At 36.0% G+C, this 20,967-nt stretch overlaps 1 protein-coding gene across 1 annotated transcript in view; it reads right to left on the bottom strand.

Annotated features, from left to right (window-relative positions):
* RBBP8NL (RBBP8 N-terminal like) overlaps window positions 1–20,967 on the bottom strand; it is a 345,060-nt gene that overhangs the window by 259,417 nt on the left and 64,676 nt on the right. The window contains exons 2-3 of the mRNA XM_044090408.1: window positions 10,852–10,991; window positions 5,389–5,431 (exon numbers count right to left, since the gene is read on the bottom strand). Coding sequence (XP_043946343.1) covers window positions 5,389–5,431; window positions 10,852–10,918 — 110 coding nt within the window. The 5' untranslated portion in view covers window positions 10,919–10,991. The remainder of the gene's footprint in view (window positions 1–5,388; window positions 5,432–10,851; window positions 10,992–20,967) is intronic.

The following is a 20,967-nucleotide window of genomic DNA, read 5'->3' as shown; positions in this document are numbered from 1 at the left end:
TCAGGGCTAAGAGTCAGTTGATATACCATGCAGGGATTGAAAAAGTTCCTTCTTAGAATATGCCTTTTCAAACACATTTAGGAGAACTAGTGATGAAAAAAAATCTAAGAAAAACTGTAATGATGGGAAGTCTTTTTCCAAGAATAGGTAGGTGTTACCATAGAAACATGGCAGAATATGAAAGGGATATGATCTTACCTGGACATGTGACAGAATATGAGAAGGATCTGACCTTACCCAGACATGTGACATAATATGAGTGGGAAATGACTAGGTGACTAACTCTGAGAGATATACAAATCCCACAAGGCCTTGTTAAAAGATACACGAGATATCTAGTGAGAACAGGTAAGCTGCAAGAGTATTAAAAGAGGCACATAAGGGTGAGTGTCATTGACTGGGAGCAGAATGCTACATCATACATGAATGTCATTCTGATAGCTAGAAGTAAGTGTGGACTCTAGTAAAACACATGTTGTTAGTAAGAGGAAGTTGTATGCTGCATATTTCATTTTTATTAAATGTGATAAAGGTACATGACTTTAGAAATGCAGGAATGGTGGTGGGATAGTTTGAACAGTCTTCAAGGAAAGGTTTCTAATTCATATTGTATCCCATTAAGTTTCTCATTAACAGTCTTGAAACTGTTAGTGAAACTCAAAGTTCAGTTGTATTTAAACTTGTTTAGTTTGACAATCCATCTCTGTAACAGTTTTGCTTTACTAATTTTAAGACACCTGCTCACCAGAAGCAGGTTCAGGCAGTAAAACAGTGGAAGGGAGAGTGCAGACAATTAAAGATACGATACCATATAGAAAGGATTTTAGGAACACATATCCCAGAATGGATTCTTGTTTAATTTAAGTCTGATAGTGACGAACTCAGGTGAGATGAAAAGACAAGTAACTATGGAAAGAAAAGAGCTTTTGGTAAGGACAAGATTGCTTATTTTCCTCATATTGACTTAGTATTCAGTCAGTATGAACGTCCTTGTACCACTAACGTGTCAGTGGCCTACTCACTAATCATGTAGTGACCAAGTGATATCCGAGAGTACAGCACAAAGAACAAACTGTAATTCTTCCTTAATTTAGTCTGGCAGTTAACTTAGAAGGTATGAGATGCTAACAAGTTGATTCCTGTAATCCTGAGTTTGATTCTGTCAGTCTCTATATTCCTACTATGTAAGTTTAAATAAGTCATTTACAGGAATTTGGAATCTAGGCTAGGCTCCTTAATGATCATCTGGACTACATGCTTATTAAATAACTATTATAATTCATGCTACTGAAGATAAAATTAAACTGTGTTTAGTCATATGCTGTGGCACATAATGAATAACTGCAGTGTCAAGTAGCTGGCTGAACTAAAGTGAAAACAAAAAACAGAGAAAAGTATCATTCTATTACTTTCAAAGTTCCATGTCACATGAAAAGGAATAACCTAAGCAGTCTTTCTCTGAGGAGAGACTGTGGAACTACAATTTATTTATCTTTTGTTGATTGGGTTAGACGATTAGTCTCACTAGACCAGTGGTTTCTTTTCAATGGAAACCTAAGGTGATATTCCTACTAAGGGAGAAATTTGGCCAGGGCACAAGCCTTTTTGATAATTGCTGTTGGATCTTTTAAATACATCTGAGCAACCACCAAGTCAGGCATATGAAGCCTTGGTTTAGCATCTCATCTGAAGGGTACCCCAGTAAGGAGTACAGCACCCCTCATGCAGCACTACAGTGTTAGTACTGGAAAGCAAATCTTAGCACCTGGTGTCAGAATAGAACCAGCAGCCTTCTGATGCTCCAGCACCAAAAATCAGAGGTTCAACATGTTAAGCCACTGGCAATATTTACAGGTGAGTGAGCAGATAACTAATTAGTTTGTCTCACAGAAAGTGGGCAGATAGAGCTGCTGCTGTCTGAAGTACCTGCACTATCGTGTGAAAATGGTGGTTTAGAGATTTCACAGTGTCTTTTGGAGATGCAGTACAAAATGGTAACGAATCACAAGCAAGCAAGGATGAGGGTAAAAGATAAGGGCAGACAAAGAGTGAGTTTGATAGATTCTCTTGGGCCTATCAGAAACAAAGTACAGGCCAAAATGAGATAGAAATTCAGTAGACTGTTACACTGGGGGCCATTCTGTGGTTGGTTAGTTTTGAACTACTTCCTGTTTAAAGGATATGAAGATTACCTTCTTGTGACTGGTTAGTTTTGAACTACTTCCTGTTTACAGGATGTGAAGATTACCTATACATGGAGAGAGGAAGATGAAGGGAAGGAATGGTCTGAAATACATGACACATTTAGATATCTGCCCTTTATCTCATCCTCGTGGTCTTCAGGTGCAGAAAAAGATGCATTTGTATTGTACTGTATAACATTAGGTAAAGGCAATTAGTGTTGGGGGCAAATATTAAGAGCTTGCCATGAATGGGGGGGTGAAAGTGTAACATTTTATGGCTGAGTATTCTGACGTAATTGTAAAACTTTCTAAACAAGCAAACATTTTTACTGGGATGAGTTGCAATATCTCATTGTTATTACACATTCCTGATGTGGGTAGTTATTATCTCGAAAAAAATATATTTTCTAACTTTTCTCCATTAACAGAAGCTACTACACTTGTGTAACATTGATACCTGCTTTTGCTAATAAAGTGAAAGCTTGTGTTTTAGAAGGAAATAATCCAGTCTGGGCATCTGTCAAGGTATTGACTGCAGTAGTAAAGAAGGTAATTTTCGATGTCAGAGCTACAGACTGTCTATGACAAGGGCATGAATTAATAGACGGGCAGAGTTTAAGTTCTGCAGGAGATATACTGAAATAAAAGGTGGGCTAAATATCAGTTTAGAATTGAAAGAGTAGGGAGAAAGCGAAAAGCAGTGAAAAGGCCACAGGCAGGGAGGAGATGTGTCATTACTAGACTTACAAATTAGTAGTCAGCAGTAAATGCCGGGTGTAATGAATGATGCAGTCACACCTTCCTCTGTTCCATATTTGCTTCCTTGACTGCTCCTTCATTTTTGTTAAATTAGACTTGCAGAATGAGAAAGTGCTCTGTAGAATTTTTTTGTCAAATATGTAATGAAAAAACATAAGATATGTCAAGAATAACAATATTTATATTAAAAATCAGAAATAATCTATGACTGTGCAATACTTGTCTTACAACAACTATTATACTTTGATCACAAGGGTAATGTCCAAGGGATCAAAAAAACAAAGCAAAACAAAAAAAAAAAAACAAAAAAAACAAACAAAAAAAAACAGCCATCCATAGAAAGATACGTTTTAGCCACCCACATGTTTACTTTTTAAAAAAAAAAGGTATTTGCATTCTCAAACCTGTTCAAATATTTTATCTTTTCCATCATGAGGGGTTGGTAAAAGCTTCTTCCTGATGTGTATGTGTTGACTGTTAGTGTCAAAGGCTGAGCAAGCAGCACACTAGTTTTTGGTGCTGAAGACCTGTCGGGTGTGGGTTATATTCCCACACTAGGTGATTGGATTTTTTTTGAGTTTCTGTTTCTTAAGAGAGGGGAGAAGTCATTTTTTGGGGTTGGCTTGCTGGATTCATTTGATTTCTCTGCTTATTGGCCCAGAAAGAATTACAAAAGTAATGTTTATTTTAGCAGCTACAACCACAGGGTATTAAATGCTGGATTTGCCAGTCTTTTTCCAGTGATTATGGCTGCATTTATAATTGGCATGCTGATTGCTTTGTCTATCAGTTTACAAGAGTTTCAATAATAATTGCCTACCATTGTATTATACCGAACATAAATTACTTGGTAGTAGGTTTCTTACTCAATGACAGAAAGCATTTTAAGTCATTTTTCATCAAATACGATTCATTTTGCAAATGTTACATTGAATAAAGTTGTTTATTCACAAGTTTTTGCTGTAGTACTTGCAAAAGTCAGTGACTAATAGAGAAGTAGTTTGGACTTTGGGTTGAGATTTATATTTACGGATAAGAGGTGTATGAAATACTTTCTGTGTGAACAGTTTGGGGAAGTGCATGTTACAAGAATTAGTCTAAATAATAAGTTTTCATTATGAGTGGAAGAAACAATGCACTGAAGATAAGGATCCTTGACCTGCATTCACTAAAATAAAAAATATAAATACATTTTTTTTAATTTGTTTGTGGGGAGCAAGCTCCATGCATTCCTGATTTATGTACAGCTACTCCATGGTTGCACCAAATTGAAGAAGGGGAAATTCTCTTGAGAAGGCATCGCTGCTGGCAGAACTTACTGACAGTTATTTCCTATAGAGAAACTCTGATTGTTGGCAGGTTGAACCTTAGTCAACTGAAGCTTGAGAGGCCAGGCTTCATTCACCCACAGTTTACCCAAATAATAACAATGTGTTATGGTTGTATTTTTTGCATTTTAACTGAATTTGTGCTTTGAAGACATAATCTTTGGGTTTATTGATTCATCTATGTGCAGGTGATTGTTCTGTTTTCAATGAGGTAAACTTTATTCAAACAAGAACGAGCCCATTTGCACACCAGACATCAGAGTAAGAATATTGCTGTCAGTATAACACAAAAAGTACATTTTTTTAGAGTAAATGATGGGCCCTCATGTTAGAAGACCATTTCTCTTCATAAAAATATAAGGTGCTATTGAGGATCTGCTACATCCCAAAACTCAGCATTCTGAACCAAGTAACATAGAAAGTAATGTAGTGATTACACTCTTTACTGGCATATAAAAACATGTACATGCACACACACACACACACACACACACACACACACACACACACACACACACACACGCGCACGCACGCACATGCACGCACACGCACACACGCACACACACACAAAGCACAGTTACAGAACATCAGCCAAGAAAGGAGTGAATCCCCCCTTGACCCTCACAGTGTGTGAGGTAAACCATTCCTTAATATTATACATCTACTCTAATCTCTGTCGTAGCGTTACATAATTATAGTTAGTGTAAGGGGCATGCTAATACGTTCCAAACTTCTGACATTTTTCATATAGTCAATACCTCTAATATTTAGCAAGCTACAGGCTCATTCTGTCAAATCTGAGAAACTGAAAGTTGGGAAAAGAGGCTTAAGAAGGCTCAGCTATTGGGTAATACTGAACAGCTATTGGGTAATACTGAACAGCTATTGGGTAATACTGAACAGCTATTGGGTAATACTGAACAGCTATTGGGTAATACTGAACAGCTATTGGGTAATACTGAACAGCTATTGGGTAATACTGAACCATTGGCTGGATAAGTCTCATAAAAAGTATAGCTATTGTACATTATTAAAAAACAATAACGCAATCATTTCAGTGTCAATAATGGCATGTCTACAGGATGACTACAGCAGATACAACTACAGTAGATACTCACCGGCATTTTTCCAGTGTTAACTCAGCAATTTTCGCCTGCAGTGCTAAAAAACAAAACAAATAAAAACAAGTAAAGAAAATGTATTAAATTCTACTTCATTCTATTAATTAATAAAAGCAAAGGTTAACAATGCAGTCATGGACCACTTCTCCCATTAATCATGATTAAATGGCTGCACTACGAGAGTGAGAGAGAGAGAGAGAGTTGCGGGTAATTCTGATGCGACTTCCCATGCCTGGATTGGAATAAGGAGGCACTAAGGAAGCCTGAATTTATATAACAGCTACCTGAACTGTGGATGCTGTAAGTATCTTAATAAAGCTGTTATTGTGGCAGTAACAAACTAAATATATTTTCTGAGGAGAAATGTCAAATGAAGGGAAAATATTTTTGGCCTATTACTAATCTGTAATGTTCTAATGTATGTTGTACTTAAGAATGGGCTTAGCAGCTGAATGCACTGAGTTAAGGGAAATATTTGTAGGTCAATCTAAGTAAATCACACAAGTAATTATCAGTAGTGTGTACATGTGTGTGTGTGTGTGTGTGTGTGTGTGTGTGTGTGTGTGTGTGTGTGTGTGTATGTGTGTGTGTGTATGTGTGTGTGTATGTGTATGTGCATGTGTACTTGTGCGTGTGTATGTATATGTTTGTGTGTGTGTGGATGTGGGTGGGTGTGGTGCATGTGATGTCCTTCCCATCCCTTATGCATTCTTTTAGTGTGTGTGAGTGTGTGCGGTGGTGTTTTTTGTGTGCTTGTGTGTTTAGTGTGACCTCAGAGTTAGAATATATAATTAGGGGGGTGTGGGGGATGTAGCCCCCCACATGGGGGGTGCAGGGGGGCTTGCCCCTCTGCTTATAAGTAGGTTAGGTGTGTTTCTGTGTGTTTTTATGTTTGTTTAGTTAGGTAGGTGTATGTGTGTGTGATTATGTGTTGGTGTGTGTGTGTGTGTGTGTGTGTGTGTGGTGCATGTGATGTCCTTCCCATCCCTTATGCATTCTTCCTAAAAGCTGTCACCACTCTACTGTCTTTCTCTCTCCAATGTATTTGAATGTCTCCATGTGCTCATGCTCCAACTGTGGGCTTTGTGGTGTTTATACCTGCATGAACCTTTGCCTCTATTAGCTCTTCCCCATGTGCACTCCTGTTTGCAACTACCCTTCCATCTTGGCTTACATCCTTGGTCCTATCTTTTGAGGCTTCATCTCATGCTAAAAAACCCTTCCATTCATGTTACTTTGTGCCCCCCATATGCTTGCAGTTTTCTGACAACTTTTCATAATTTTGTCTCCTTTGCCGTCTTCCCCATACCGTTTTCCACTCCATCCTGTCTAGTGATCTTCAGTTCCTTTCTGTCTTTTCATGTCTCACTAGCAAATAGACTATCATTTCTAATTCCAGTGTTTTCTGAATATCCAATTTTCTCCTTCATATTGTAAATTACCTGCTACTTCAAAGCTCTCTATGTCAGTTGTCTGTCTCCCGTTAGTCCCTGAGCTTCTAATTCAGTCTAAACTGATTCTTTCAAGCTGTCCTATTCTTTGATCCCACACTTTCCACATTTTATTATTTTTTTTTTATTTATATAGATATAGTCCTTTTTTGGCACCTAGCTAACCCTTTCTCCATTATGTATTACCACTGACCTACTATGCAGATCTCAAACAGTTAATATGTTTAAGGGATAATTAACAGCAGCAGATAAAAATCTATTGCTTAATTTACCTTAAACTATCTTATCCATGGACAAAAGAGAATAAGACCAGTATCAGCTTTTAATTATACTGAGACAAGTTTTTAGGTCTTTTAGAAGTAGCCAGTTCGCTCATACCCAATTCTTGTTAGATATAAGAAGAGACAAAATAAGATTCATATAAAAACTAAAACTACATGGAATTAGAGATTAATATAATATACAAAGTACTTCCTGCCTTACACGGTCACTCTAGAAGTAAACTGAAACTAAAATGCTAGGGCTACCTCACTTCAGAAAACAAGTAAAATCTAAAAATACAAGGATTAAGTAATATGCCTTTACAATGTCTTTCCAAATACTATGCACTAACTAAAAATAAGAAAATAGAACTATAAAGTCCCAACAGCTAGGTCAGGGTCCTGAAATGGCCAAGCCATGAGAGGTAAGGCTATAGCAAAAAAGGCACTTTAACATGATTGAGAAAACCAATGAGTCAGAGACACATTAGCCACAATGAGAAAAGCTCTCATTAACAGCTAGTATACATGTATCTGAAGTACATAGAGATTATCACATGTGGTAACAAATACTTTTCTGCAGTAATCACAGCCAGTGGCTCATGCTTTGTGTTGGCATAGGCAAACCCTTCTTTCATCCCCTCTAATACACACACACACACACACACACACACACACACACACACACACACACACACACACACACACACACACACACTGTCTGTATATCGTGCATCCCCTATCTGATGACACTCATGCACACACTCACCTGTTCCCCCCACATGTATCCTACCCTACCTATCCCCTAACTAACCCCCTACAGTGACCACTCAAGCAGACACACACTTGCATACACAAATATGCACACACAAATATATATATATATATCTATATGGGTTCCATTTAAGTGATCGAAGTTTCAGAACTTCAAATTTCATATGTCTGAAACCATATGATCGAAGTTTTAAAACTCTGAACACTTAAATGGAGATCTCCATTCAGCTTGGAAAATGAATATTCCCTTTTTCTCGCTGTAGTGCGATCTCGGAGTTGGTATATATTAATAGAGGGGGGTATGGGGGTGCAGGGGGGCTTGCCTCCCTGCATAAATGTGTTTTCATTTGTTTTTGTTTTTGATTTTTGTTTTTTTTTGAATGTTTGAAGTTACAAAACTTCGATCATATGGTCATGGCCATATGAGATTCGAAGTTTTGTAATTTCGATCATTCAAAGTAGACCCATAAATATATATATATATATATATATATATATATATATATATATATATATATATATATATATATATATATATATATATATATATATATATATATATATATATATATACACACACACAAATGATGCATATGCTCACATATGCAGCCATGCATGCACACATGTAGCCGTACACCCCAGTTTTACCTGTCTTGTGTAGTGGAGGTGTTACAGAAAGTTTTTTAAAGGTATTCTTAAGGTTAGAGGCATGGTTAGGTTTAGACTTAGGATTAGGGCTAGGGTTGTGGTTAGTGTTAAGGTTAGCATTCATTACTAAGGTGGGCAGAGACCCCCTGTCTACCATAGTAATATGTGTCACCCCTAACAGTGGCCCTAACTCTAACCCTCCCCCTGTTGCAAATCCTAACTGTGCACCTTACCTTAAAATTCCTTTCTGTAATGCTACTAATAAACAAGAGAACTTGGACACATACCTTATATAGACACACACACACACACGCACACGCAAAAACATACTCTCACCCACACAGCATTAAATCCATTCCCTTACTTGACCCTAACCCACATGGACCCCTATTCATACTTATTCTATCCCTTTACCTTAACCTAACCCTATCCCAATCACAACCCTTACCTTAACCGTAACCCTAACTCTAACCCTAATCCTTACCTTAACCCTAATCCTTACCTTAACCCTAACCTAACCCTAACCCTTACCCTAATCTAACCCTAACCTAACCCTAATCTAACCCTAACCTAACCCTAACCCTTACCCTAACCCTAATCTAACCCTAACCTAACCCTAACCCTTACCCTAACCCTAATCTAACCCTAACCTAACCCTAACCCTTACCCTGATCCTAATCTAACCCTAACCTAACCCTAACCCTTACCCTAACCCTAATCTAACCCTAACCTAACCCTAATCTAACCCTTACCCTAACCCTAATCTAACCCTAACCTAACCCTAACCCTTACCCTGACCCTAATCTAACCCTAACCCTAACCCCAACCCAGACACGCACTTGCACACAAACTCCCGGTCCTACCACAAAGCCACTTATCTTATCAACTAACAGAAGCTCACTCAATCCACCTTTTCCACAAAATCACAGTCTAGATTATTTAGTTGCACATGAATGTCGACTAAGTGAGCTGTAACCCTATAATATATATATAATGTCATATCATATAAATTATTCAATTTTATAGTTTATTCGAGGTGCATTTTTGAATATCACTGACTGGGTATACTGAGTTTTGAATACAGCACTCGTAAGTGTTTTTTTTTAAACATGTACCAGTTAAAAGAAATATATTTAGTGTTTGAAGAAATACTGTATTGTGACTGGCAAACACCAAGCACATGACCATGCTTTATTCCAGCACTATGGCAAAAATCAAATATATGTTTGTTATTAAACAGCTCTGTAATCAAAACTCAGGAAAAACTATTTGCATTTATTTCATCTATTCTGTATTCCAGCCTTCAACATTTCAGTAGGTTATTCCACCCTGTAGCTGTCCTCACAATTAACTTTTCATAAGGCTGTGAGTCAGGGATGTTAGTGACAACTGCCATTGTAAAATAATAAGTGGTATCTACTGATAAATTGGTTTATTCTTAACCTTTCTCTCTAGGTTTGATCACTCTGGGACTTCAGGACCTTGAAGTACCATGTTTTTATGTGTCTGGCCTGAGTAATAATGGATACACGCACACATACTGTGCCTTATTGTAATTTAATACTGATGTTCCAAAGGTGCTCATCTTAAAAACAGTCTCAAAAGAACTAATCACAATTTAATTTAGGGACCAACATCTAAAAAATTGCAGGCCATTTCTGTGAAGATGTGTCAGACACTATCCTGCGACTTCCATCATGCCAGAATTCAGGGACTAGAGCTAGGGAATCTTACTAGTGGATAAAAAATGGTTATTCACAATCCAGCTATAACTGGTAAAAATTATTAGATGAACTAGCCTAGCCTTCAGAAAAAAATGTGTCTTTTATCAAGACACAGTCAAAATTAAAACATCACTGCACCTTTACGTATGTTTGATGGTGCAGTCGTGCAGCGGTTGCATTGTTACCTCACAGCAAGAGGTTCTACCATTCGATTCTTGGCTGGGGTGCCTTCTGTGCAGAGTCTGCATGTCCTCCCTACATTTGTGTGGTTTTCCTCCCACTTTATAAAGGCATATGCCCGGAGCATTTCTCCCTTGGCCTCCACTGAAAATTGGCTTTGTTCCAAGTTGGACTTTCCCGGTTAACAAATGTTAAATAAATAAATAAATGTAATAGATATCACATGCAATTGAAAAAGTATACCAGCTGACCTAACAATTAAACAGTGTTTTTGACATCCCTTGCATTCGGACGAGCTTAAAAGAAAACCTAGTTTTCAGCCCAGGTCCCATTAAGACTCACAAAAGTAAAAGCAAAACATAAATGCTCCATAGTCCTTAATCTAATCTGGCATCTTTTAGGGTGCAGAAGACAGAAACATACCTTGAACTTCTCGATCATGGAGCTCCTTTAGTTTTCCCAATGCATCTGAAAAACTTTCCACAGCCATGTTTCCAGGATAGAGGTCTGGGCAGTGTGAATGAATCAAAATATTTTCCTTGTTGCCATGTAAACTTTTTCCCCTAAATCAATAAAATATTTAGATGTTATGCTGCAGACATTTTGTCAGTCTTGTGTTAGTCATTTAAGTAAAAATCTCAGTACAACAAAAATCTTCCCATTGGCACAGTATGTGCAAAAGGCTGTATATGGGATCTTTACTTAAGTAACAGATTAATACTCACTGTAATACACGATGAGGCATAATTAAAACTCCATATCCTTGGCAACTTACGTTTTATTCATTGCATTTTATTTTATATAACTATATATATATATATATATATATATATATATATATATATATATATATGGATTCACTATACAATCTCAAAGTACTGAAATGTCGAATTTCAGTATTTCGAGACTGAATAGTCAAAAACCCACATACACGAAAACCCACAATCATGAATACCACAACCACGACCACTCACACACACACACACACACACACACACACACACACACACACACACACACACGCACACACACGCACACACACACACACACACACACACACACACACACACACACACACACACACACACACACACACCAACACATAATCACACACATACACCTACCTAACTAAACAAACATAACAAAACACAGAAACACACCTAACCTACTTATAAGCAGAGGGGCAAGCCCCCTGCACCCCCCATGGGGGCTACACCCCCCACACCCCCCTACTTATATATTCTAACTCTGAGGTCCCACTAAACACACAAGCACACAAAAAACACTACCGCACACACTCACACATGCTAAAATCCCTACCCAATATCCTCAAACACACAACACTTACCTGAAACCCCAGATAAATCCACAAACTGCACCCCACATAATGGATGTGACACCACAATAGCGTCAGATTCAACATTTCCAGATTCAACACCTCTGCATTCGGCATAGTGTAGTTTTGAGTAACTGCACTTTCCACTATTCCGTGTCGACATACTGAAATTTGAGATTTCAGTACGTCGAGATTGTCTAGTGTATCTATCTATATATATATATATATATATATATATATATATATATATATATATATATAGATATATATATTTATTTATTTATGCATCTGTCGACAGGGTTGAGCACTGTTTCAAATGGACCATTTTTAGGCTCCTCTCTGGGCTTACAAACAGACAAGAAAGGTTACAAGGCAATATAAGAAGCTTGTTACACAGTTTTACGTTAAGAAAACAGTGATAAAATCAAAGATACAAAAGCAGAAGTAGGGTTAAGCAGTGCAAGGGTGGGAATAGTTTGCTAAACATCTTACAGTTGGAGTACATAGACTTGAAAAGCAGTTATACTGTATAACGTATATTTTATAACACTATGAGCTCTAGAAATGGAAAACTATTTTGTACTGCATAAATGGAATTTCTGCAAAAGTATGTAAACTAGTAAGGCACACTATTTTAAACGGAGTTATATACATCAGGAAGAAGAGGGTAGACAAGGAAAGATTTATGGATGTAATAGGTGAAAAAGGAAAGTGTAGCTGTGGTGAGTACAGGATGTGAAGAAAGTTGAAAGCTCTGTGAGGAACTTTGTAGGGCAGTGAATTGTTGTCTCAGAAGTGGGGGAGGAAATAACTCTTTTTCTCCCTTCTTTACTGTTCTCCCGTCTTTATTTCTGTAACATAATCTCATTTATTGAGCCCTTAGTAAGTCTGCAAAGTTAGACTAGATCCTGGTCCGCAAGTGATTACAAATGAAATCCCAGGAAATGGAAGGAAATATTGAGGTAACAGTAACATTTGTAAATGTTTTATTGAGTAAATTTTTGCCACAAACAGTATACAAAAATAACAAATACAACAAACAGAAAAAAGCAAATAACCAGACAATAATTATAAACAAGAACAACTATTTAAATTTGCATTCCATATTATGTCTAGAAAAAAATAGAAGACTGTGACATTTAATTAAGAATGATTGTGGCTAAATTAAAGTCAGGAAAACCTGTGTAATGCTTTGAACAATGATATTTGTATGTAGTATGTCTGAGATGAAGCACTGAAAATTAAATTTCCTTGTTCTTTAACTTTCTGGAGCTTAAAATAACATAATTGAGAACCAAAATGAAAAGCAGTACTGTCACAGGTCACACAGCCCAACTCTCAAGTATTCTACAGAAATGAAATAAAGCAAGTACTTCATTAAAGTTAAGCATTTTCATCCAAAAGAAAAAAATGAGGACTTGAAACCGTTACCTAAGTTTACAATGCACTTGTCCACTACACAACAAATAAATAGAAAATTCAATGATTTAATATACAAATAAAACACTTAAGTCAATTATAAAAGTAATATTCTAATAAAAAGAAATGTTTTTATTTTAGTTAACATCCCATCATTCCAAGGAACTTAACTAAGTACAGGTAAGTATTTATCAAAAACACACACATAACACAGTAGAAGTTCCACATTTGTTGAAGTTCAGTATTTGGCAGCTCTTAATTTTAACACACTCTTAATAGATATGGCGTTATTTAACCCAGAAGATTAGTCTGCAGTAAACATTATTTGTCAGATCAGTTCACTGTACTCTAATTTCGGTTCGCATGGGCTTCCCCTGGGTTGGGTGGGAATGTGCTCAAGAACAACAAACAAAAACTTGGAGTACTGCTTGCACTGCAATGTATGTCTAAAAATGCATTATTGTCAGTTGTATTTCCTCTATCTTAGTTGTATTCATAAATACACTTACATATTTTACCAACATGAAAATAGTGACTGTAATCAAAGAAACATGAGTTTACCACTCCTTATCTGCCACATATATAGTTCCACTAAATATTAGCTAATTTTAACAATAATAATAAGATCATCAGCATATTGCAAAACTAATGGCAAAGTGATAGTTGGTACCATTCCACATAAAGCATCTTGACATGCCATGGAGGATTTTTTCAGTGACATCATCAAATGAAATCATCTACTCAAGAGGTGTCCCTGGTTCACTCCTTTACAGAATTTAAACTTTTTTTTACTCAGGTACCAATTGGCAAAAGGTCTAACTCATAAACATGCTTAAATACTAATTGCAACATGAATACATTTATCACTCATACCATAACTGTGGACAATCTCCCATAAGCTCTTATGGGACACTGTGTCAAATGCATTTTGAATGCCACATGAAATTAACATTCCTCCTTTTTTAGTAGTAATGCTGTCTATTATTTTTAATAATAACGCCGATATTTCCCAACTCAATTTTCCTTTCATACCAAAAATACCTTTATCAAATCTATCTAAGAAAATGCCATTTAATCTAACTTGTAGAATTTTACAAAACATGTTAAAATCTGTATTGTTTAATGTTATAGGTCTTCAGTTATGGATATCTTTCTTTTCTCCTTTGTTAAATAAATCCTATAACATGTTCCAACCATTCATGCAGTACATTAAGGAAAATAAGTTTTTGCCCGTCAAGCTTTGTTTTATAAAGCCATCTGTAATACTATCTATACCTAGTGTTGAACCCCTATTGAGATTTTTCAAAATATAATCTAATTCTGACAAAGAAACACATTTAGTTAATACTTCATTATTATCTTCTGATATTTTAGGCATATTCCGGAATGTCTTGTCACCATCTACAGGGAAAAAATAATGGACATCATCCTCTACTACTTTTGTAATTCTGAATTGATCTGTATCTTTGTTTCCAATAGATGTTTTTAAACTAAGTATTATTTCAGATACCTTTTTGAATTTTTTTTACTCAAAAATGGAGAAACTTCCTGTTTAGAACATTGTACGGTATATCAATGGTAAGCCAATAAAATCTCTACCCTATCAGATGTGACTTGTTCCAAAGATCTCTACTTTTTTAGAAAGTGATCAGAATCAATAGACCTCAATGAAAGTTCATATCTCTGCCAAACCAAGATATAGGTCTTCATTTTTGGGGCAAAAGAAATCCTTCAATAAAACAAAACACAATTTTATGCTTTAACTTGTATATCTCCCACCATTGTGACTATCTTGCAGAAAACTCAATCAAGGTAGCTACTTGATTCCTCATATTTTTCCCAAATATCTTTCATCCTAGTGATTCCTTTAACTAAACATTTAATGTTTTAATACCTTTGCCTTCTGTTATTTAGATATATTGGTCACAATTTCAAAAATGAAGCTTCATGATCCATTATACAAATACTAATAAGTATAGAGGAAAGTAATATAAAATTATCCATATAGGAGAAATAATCAGTCTCAGTAGCTAACCTACCTCTGTGATAAGTCGGCCTGATATAAGGTCCCAAAACAAGACTACTATAATGTAAGATATCTTATTGCTTTCACATCCACCCCATTTTATTTATATCAGATCTCATATGGCAGTTCCAATCCCATACCATAAGAATGGGACAGCTAACACTTAGAAACTTAGAAAGTTTCAGATTATGAAATTAATCTTCCATATGTTTTATACTAGTAGGAGGATAAATAACAGTAAGTCTAAATATTCCTACCCAAGCTTGCATATCAGAAATAATGTCCTGGCATAGAAACAAAAACTTCTAAAATGTGCATACTTGAGTTAAGTACAATGACCAAAACAGGATATGAATCCTTGCTAAAACTCCATAAAAGTTTATATTCCCATAACACCTTTATTTGTTTCCGCTGTAAATCAATAAGCTACCTAATATCAAGTAAACATATAATATCAACCACAAATATGTGAACAAGAAATCCAAAATATTAGTTTGTAACATTCATTTATCATTTTATACTAGAACTACAAAAGATAGGACTGTCTTTTCCCTTTCTTAACAATTTTTAGCTCCTTGTCTTAACTTTCTTTTATGTATTTTCTTTCCAATATTAGTACTGTTTTCTTCCGCTTCCCCATTATCAGCAAAATGTGTCACATGATTAACATCACCGACTTTCCCTCCTTCCTCTTCCATTGTTCCAACAATATTCTGTAAACTATCTTCATTATCACTATCAGGTTTCATTTTTGGTTGACATTAGGGATATAGTTAACTTTATGTTTAGGGTTAGTATTCAGTTGAGGGTGTAAATAACATTTAGGGTCTATCATAGGAATAGAATTAGAGTTCAGTTTAGGTTTAGGGATAGAGTTAAAAGTTGATAAGGGCTAAGAATTTGTCTGTTGGTATTGTGTTGTCTATTCAGAATGTATAGATGTTTGTGCTCCACAGGAAATACAGGGGATATGTGTAGCCTTATCTTCTATACTTCACCCCAGTTTCTGTCAGAGAAAATGTTTTTGAACTTTTCAATTTTCAAAAATTGGGCTTCAGTTTTATGGCTTCTGAAAAGTTTCCATTTAAGCTGATATGGCAAAATCCTATAAGCCAGATTATGTTAATAATAGACAAGGTTCACAAAAGGGAAAACTGTAATTTTTATTAAAATGCTATTCAGCTTGCTATGACTTCAGAAGAGAATTTTATTTTACCCAGGGGGGAAAAATGTTGCTATAGATATTTTTGTGGCAATTGGAGGCAACTATTACTATTACTATTACTATGCTATATAATAAAAGTAATGCCTTTAGCTGCATATGGATCAGAATTGTCATGTACCTTGTAAGTAACATAACTATTTATGTATTATTCACTTGTACGATTGCATGTTGACTTCTGTAATTTATGCAATGCATTTTTAATATTTGATACATTTTTTTCATACATACATACTTACTCCATGTATCATTCAACATCATGTACAACATATCTTCCTCATACAGTATGTTACATGCCTAGCTGTACAATGCTGGACAGCAATAAATTAAGTAAGTAAATAAAGGAATAGACAGAAATCTGTTAAAAAGCATTGTTAACAATCTTGTTAGTACAGTAAGAACAAGAATTACTTTGAATTTGAGAAAAACAAACTATAGCTCTGGAATGCATTATTTTATAGAAAGTAGTGTGGTGGGTTTTGGAAGTCAAAGAAGAGATAAATGTACTTCAAGGAAGTGAAAAAATAAAGAAATAAGGTTGTGGAGTTGGTAGAAGAAGTGTTTTTTTTTTTTCAAGATTAAGATACAAAATGAAAGAATGGATAATTAGCATTCCTGACTGAAAGATGTATGCTACCAGAGTGTGAGGGAATATTTTGCTGCAACAAAAGGCAGTGCTAAAGCAGAGATATTTTTGTTTCAAAAATTGTTCAGTGTAAATTCAGAAAGCAAACTGAATTTATTATGATATGGCAAATGTGAAATATAAAAGGGAAAAAGCACTGTATAACAAATGGTGCAGCTAGAAAATATGATTCATTATTAATTATTCAAATTAAATTATATAAAGTGTTTAAAAACACAACTACATAAATTCTGGAACTTAGATTACCTAAGAGTGAGTAAAGTCTTTACTTTTTGTGGAGTTTATGAATGCTTGGAGAACTGAACAAGCGCATATTTTTCTGTAACCTTTTTACTGTACAAAATTGCACATCTCTGAATAATATATCTACTCCGAATCCCAGCCCTCACATACTCAGCTAGAAATGTACCAGTTGGCAGGTAATATCCTACCTCTTTACAACTGCATAATCTACACTCAGACATACTGTCAAACTCCCTCTCTTCCCCTTTTCTCTCAGTCCTTCCCCTTTACTATTTCTTGTTTGACTGCAACAAATACATTAACCTCCATGTAAATGCATAGTATTATGTATGCTCATATGCACAGTTATGCTCATCTCTGTGTATGTGCAGTTTCTTGTATTTGTGTATCTGTTTACCTCTATGTATATGCACAGTTATGCTCATCTCTGTGTGTGTGCAGTTTCTTGTATTTGTGTATCTGTTTACCTCTATGTATATGCACAGTTATGCTCATCTCTGTGTGTGTGCAGTTTCTTGTATTTGTGTATCTGTTTACCTCTATGTATATGCACAGTTATGCTCATCTCTGTGTATGTGCAGTTTCTTGTATTTGTGCATCTGTTTACCTATAGGTATATGCACAGTTATGTTCATCTCTGTGTAAATGCAGTTTCTTGTATTTGTGTATCTGTTTACCTCTATGTATATGCACAGTTGTGCTCATCTCTGTGTATGTGCAGTTTCTTGTACACGTGTATGTTTACCTCTCTATATATGTACAGTTATGCTCATCTCTGTGTGTGTGCAGTTTCTTGTATTTGTGTATCTGTTTACCTCTATGTATATGCACAGTTATGCTCATCTCTATGTATGTGCAGTTTCTTGTATTTGTGTATCTGTTTACCTATAGGTATATGCACAGTTATGTTCATCTCTGTGTAAATGCAGTTTCTTGTATTTGTGTATCTGTTTACCTCTATGTATATGCACAGTTGTGCTCATCTCTGTGTATGTGCAGTTTCTATGTTTACCTCTCTATATATGTACAGTTATGCTCATCTCTGTGTGTGTGCAGTTTCTTGTATTTGTGTATCTGTTTACCTCTATGTATATGCACAGTTATGCTCATCTCTATGTATGTGCAGTTTCTTGTATTTGTGTATCTGTTTACCTATAGGTGTATGCACAGTTATGTTCATCTCTGTGTATGTGCAGTTTCTTGTATTTGTGCATCTGTTTACCTCTATGTATATGCACAGTTATGCTCATCTCTATGTATGTGCAGTTTCTTGTATTTGTGTATCTGTTTACCTATAGGTATATGCACAGTTATGTTCATCTCTGTGTAAATGCAGTTTCTTGTATTTGTGTATCTGTTTACCTCTATGTATATGCACAGTTGTGCTCATCTCTGTGTATGTGCAGTTTCTTGTACACGTGTATGTTTACCTCTCTATATATGTACAGTTATGCTCATCTCTGTGTGTGTGCAGTTTCTTGTATTTGTGTATCTGTTTACCTCTATGTATATGCACAGTTATGCTCATCTCTATGTATGTGCAGTTTCTTGTATTTGTGTATCTGTTTACCTATAGGTGTATGCACAGTTATGTTCATCTCTGTGTATGTGCAGTTTCTTGTATTTGTGCATCTGTTTACCTCTATGTATATGCACAGTTGTGCTCATCTCTGTGTATGTGCAGTTTCTTGTACATGTGTATGTTTACCTCTCTATATATGTACAGTTATGGTCATCTCTGTGTATGTGCAGTTTCTTGTATTTGTGTATCTGTTTACCTCTATGCATATGCACCGTTATGGTCATCTCTGTGTATGTGCAGATTCTTGTATTTGTGTATCTGTTTACCTCTGTGTATATGTTTTCTGTTACTCTCCATGTAACTTGGGCTGAGTCTGCAAGCGGATATTTGGGATCATTGTTTTACCCTACTAAACACATATAAATATATAAATAAACCTCCTACACAAGACAGAAAATCATATGCATACACAAAATTCTATAGCATATTATCATTTGTATCACAATTTTCTTCACATTTCTGATCCACTTTGTGGCACAGTAGAGGTGAAGTAATGAAAAATATGTGTTTTTTTTCTACTACTCATTTGTGTAAATAATGTTTCCTTGTGTGATCTGCTGTTTGATTGGGTGTTTACCTGCCCTTAAGGCAGAGCAGAACAGACATTTAATTGAGTGAAAAAGTAACCATACAGGTCAGAGATATTGACCTGTCAATGTAGAGGGAATATTTGGTGTGTAAGGAGAAGCTGATGTCTCAGTACAAAGTGAAGAACTCTGTTTGCTTTTTTGTTTGTGGATGGACTATTCATATGAGAGAAAAAAATTGCTTGAAAGAGATATAACCAAAATTAACTGGACGATAAGCTTGATTTTGTGACGCAGAAGAATTTGTTGTGAGAGACATTAACCCGCAGGAGATGAGATTCTTGCTTTATGCTTTTTGGAAGTGTAACTTTTTAGGACTTGTGTATATTTTTCCTTTCCCAAATGCAGTTTATTTTGATATCATTTGGAATGGGCATTGTAAATAAAACTGTATGAAACCAAAACATCTGCCCTTGGTGTGTTCTGTATCTTACAACCCATACCTTTTGTCTTTATTGAAACTTGGTGACTCTTGTTTATTGTTAGCCAGTTGCACTGGAATTGTTTGCGTACTCAGAATTAAGTTAACATGCCACTCTTTCTTCTCTACTGCACATCATATCTTCTATCTGCACGCTAAAGATATAAAATAATAACATTTCTTGTTTCACTTTCTTACACAAAACTCTCCATCCTTCACTTATGTTTCCAGATCTTCCTTTATCACAGGTATTTTTACCACATATGAATATTAGGTTTACCTTTAAAACCTCGAATCACACTTGTGCGAGTGGTCATATCCTCGCATCGTAAAATTGAAACTGGAAAAAGCGACAGTTACTAATGTTCAAACAGCAGCAAATCGAACAGCAGATTCGCTGTTTTTCGAACATGAATGTCGACAACAAAAGTATATGCCGTGTAATGCAGGGGGGCAAGCCCCCCTGCACCCCCCACCCCCCCGTCTTTATTATTCTAACTCCGAGATGGCACTACAGCGGGGAATGGAACCATTTCCAACTCCCCACTATAGTACGCTCTGCCCCTAAATGTCGAATGTGCAATGAGCGACTCTCACTGTGCATTCGCTCATTGCACATTCGAACCTTCTTCCATTCGAAGTTTTCAGAACTTGAAAACTGTCTTTCGAACATTTGATGGTCGCCCGTGTGCAACACGCACATGTAAAGGTAAACCGAATATTATTCACCACTGTTCATATTTTTACCTCTCATCCCCTCACCAACTCTATTTCTTACTCCTTTTAGATAACTTGTACCACCTATGAAAAATTCTACATATCATATACTGGTCTAGCTATCTTAGCTTCCTAGGTACATGCCACACTTCTTTTCACATACTTTCTTCATGCCATATGTTATCTTATCCCTTAGAGTTGGACTTCATGAAAAACTTCCTCATACAACCTGAGCTACTACTCACAAGCCACACCAACTCTCATTATCCATAGAACAAAACCTCACAGCACCGTGCATGCTCTGTCACACCAACTCTCATTAATGCTAGAGCCAAACTCC

This window comes from Protopterus annectens, chromosome 12.part0, assembly GCF_019279795.1.
Source record: "Protopterus annectens isolate FY-2018-M chromosome 12.part0, PAN1.0, whole genome shotgun sequence".
Lineage (NCBI taxonomy): Eukaryota > Metazoa > Chordata > Ceratodontiformes > Protopteridae > Protopterus > Protopterus annectens.
Note: the sequence above shows the minus strand (reverse complement) of the source record. Positions and strands in the feature narration are given on the sequence as shown.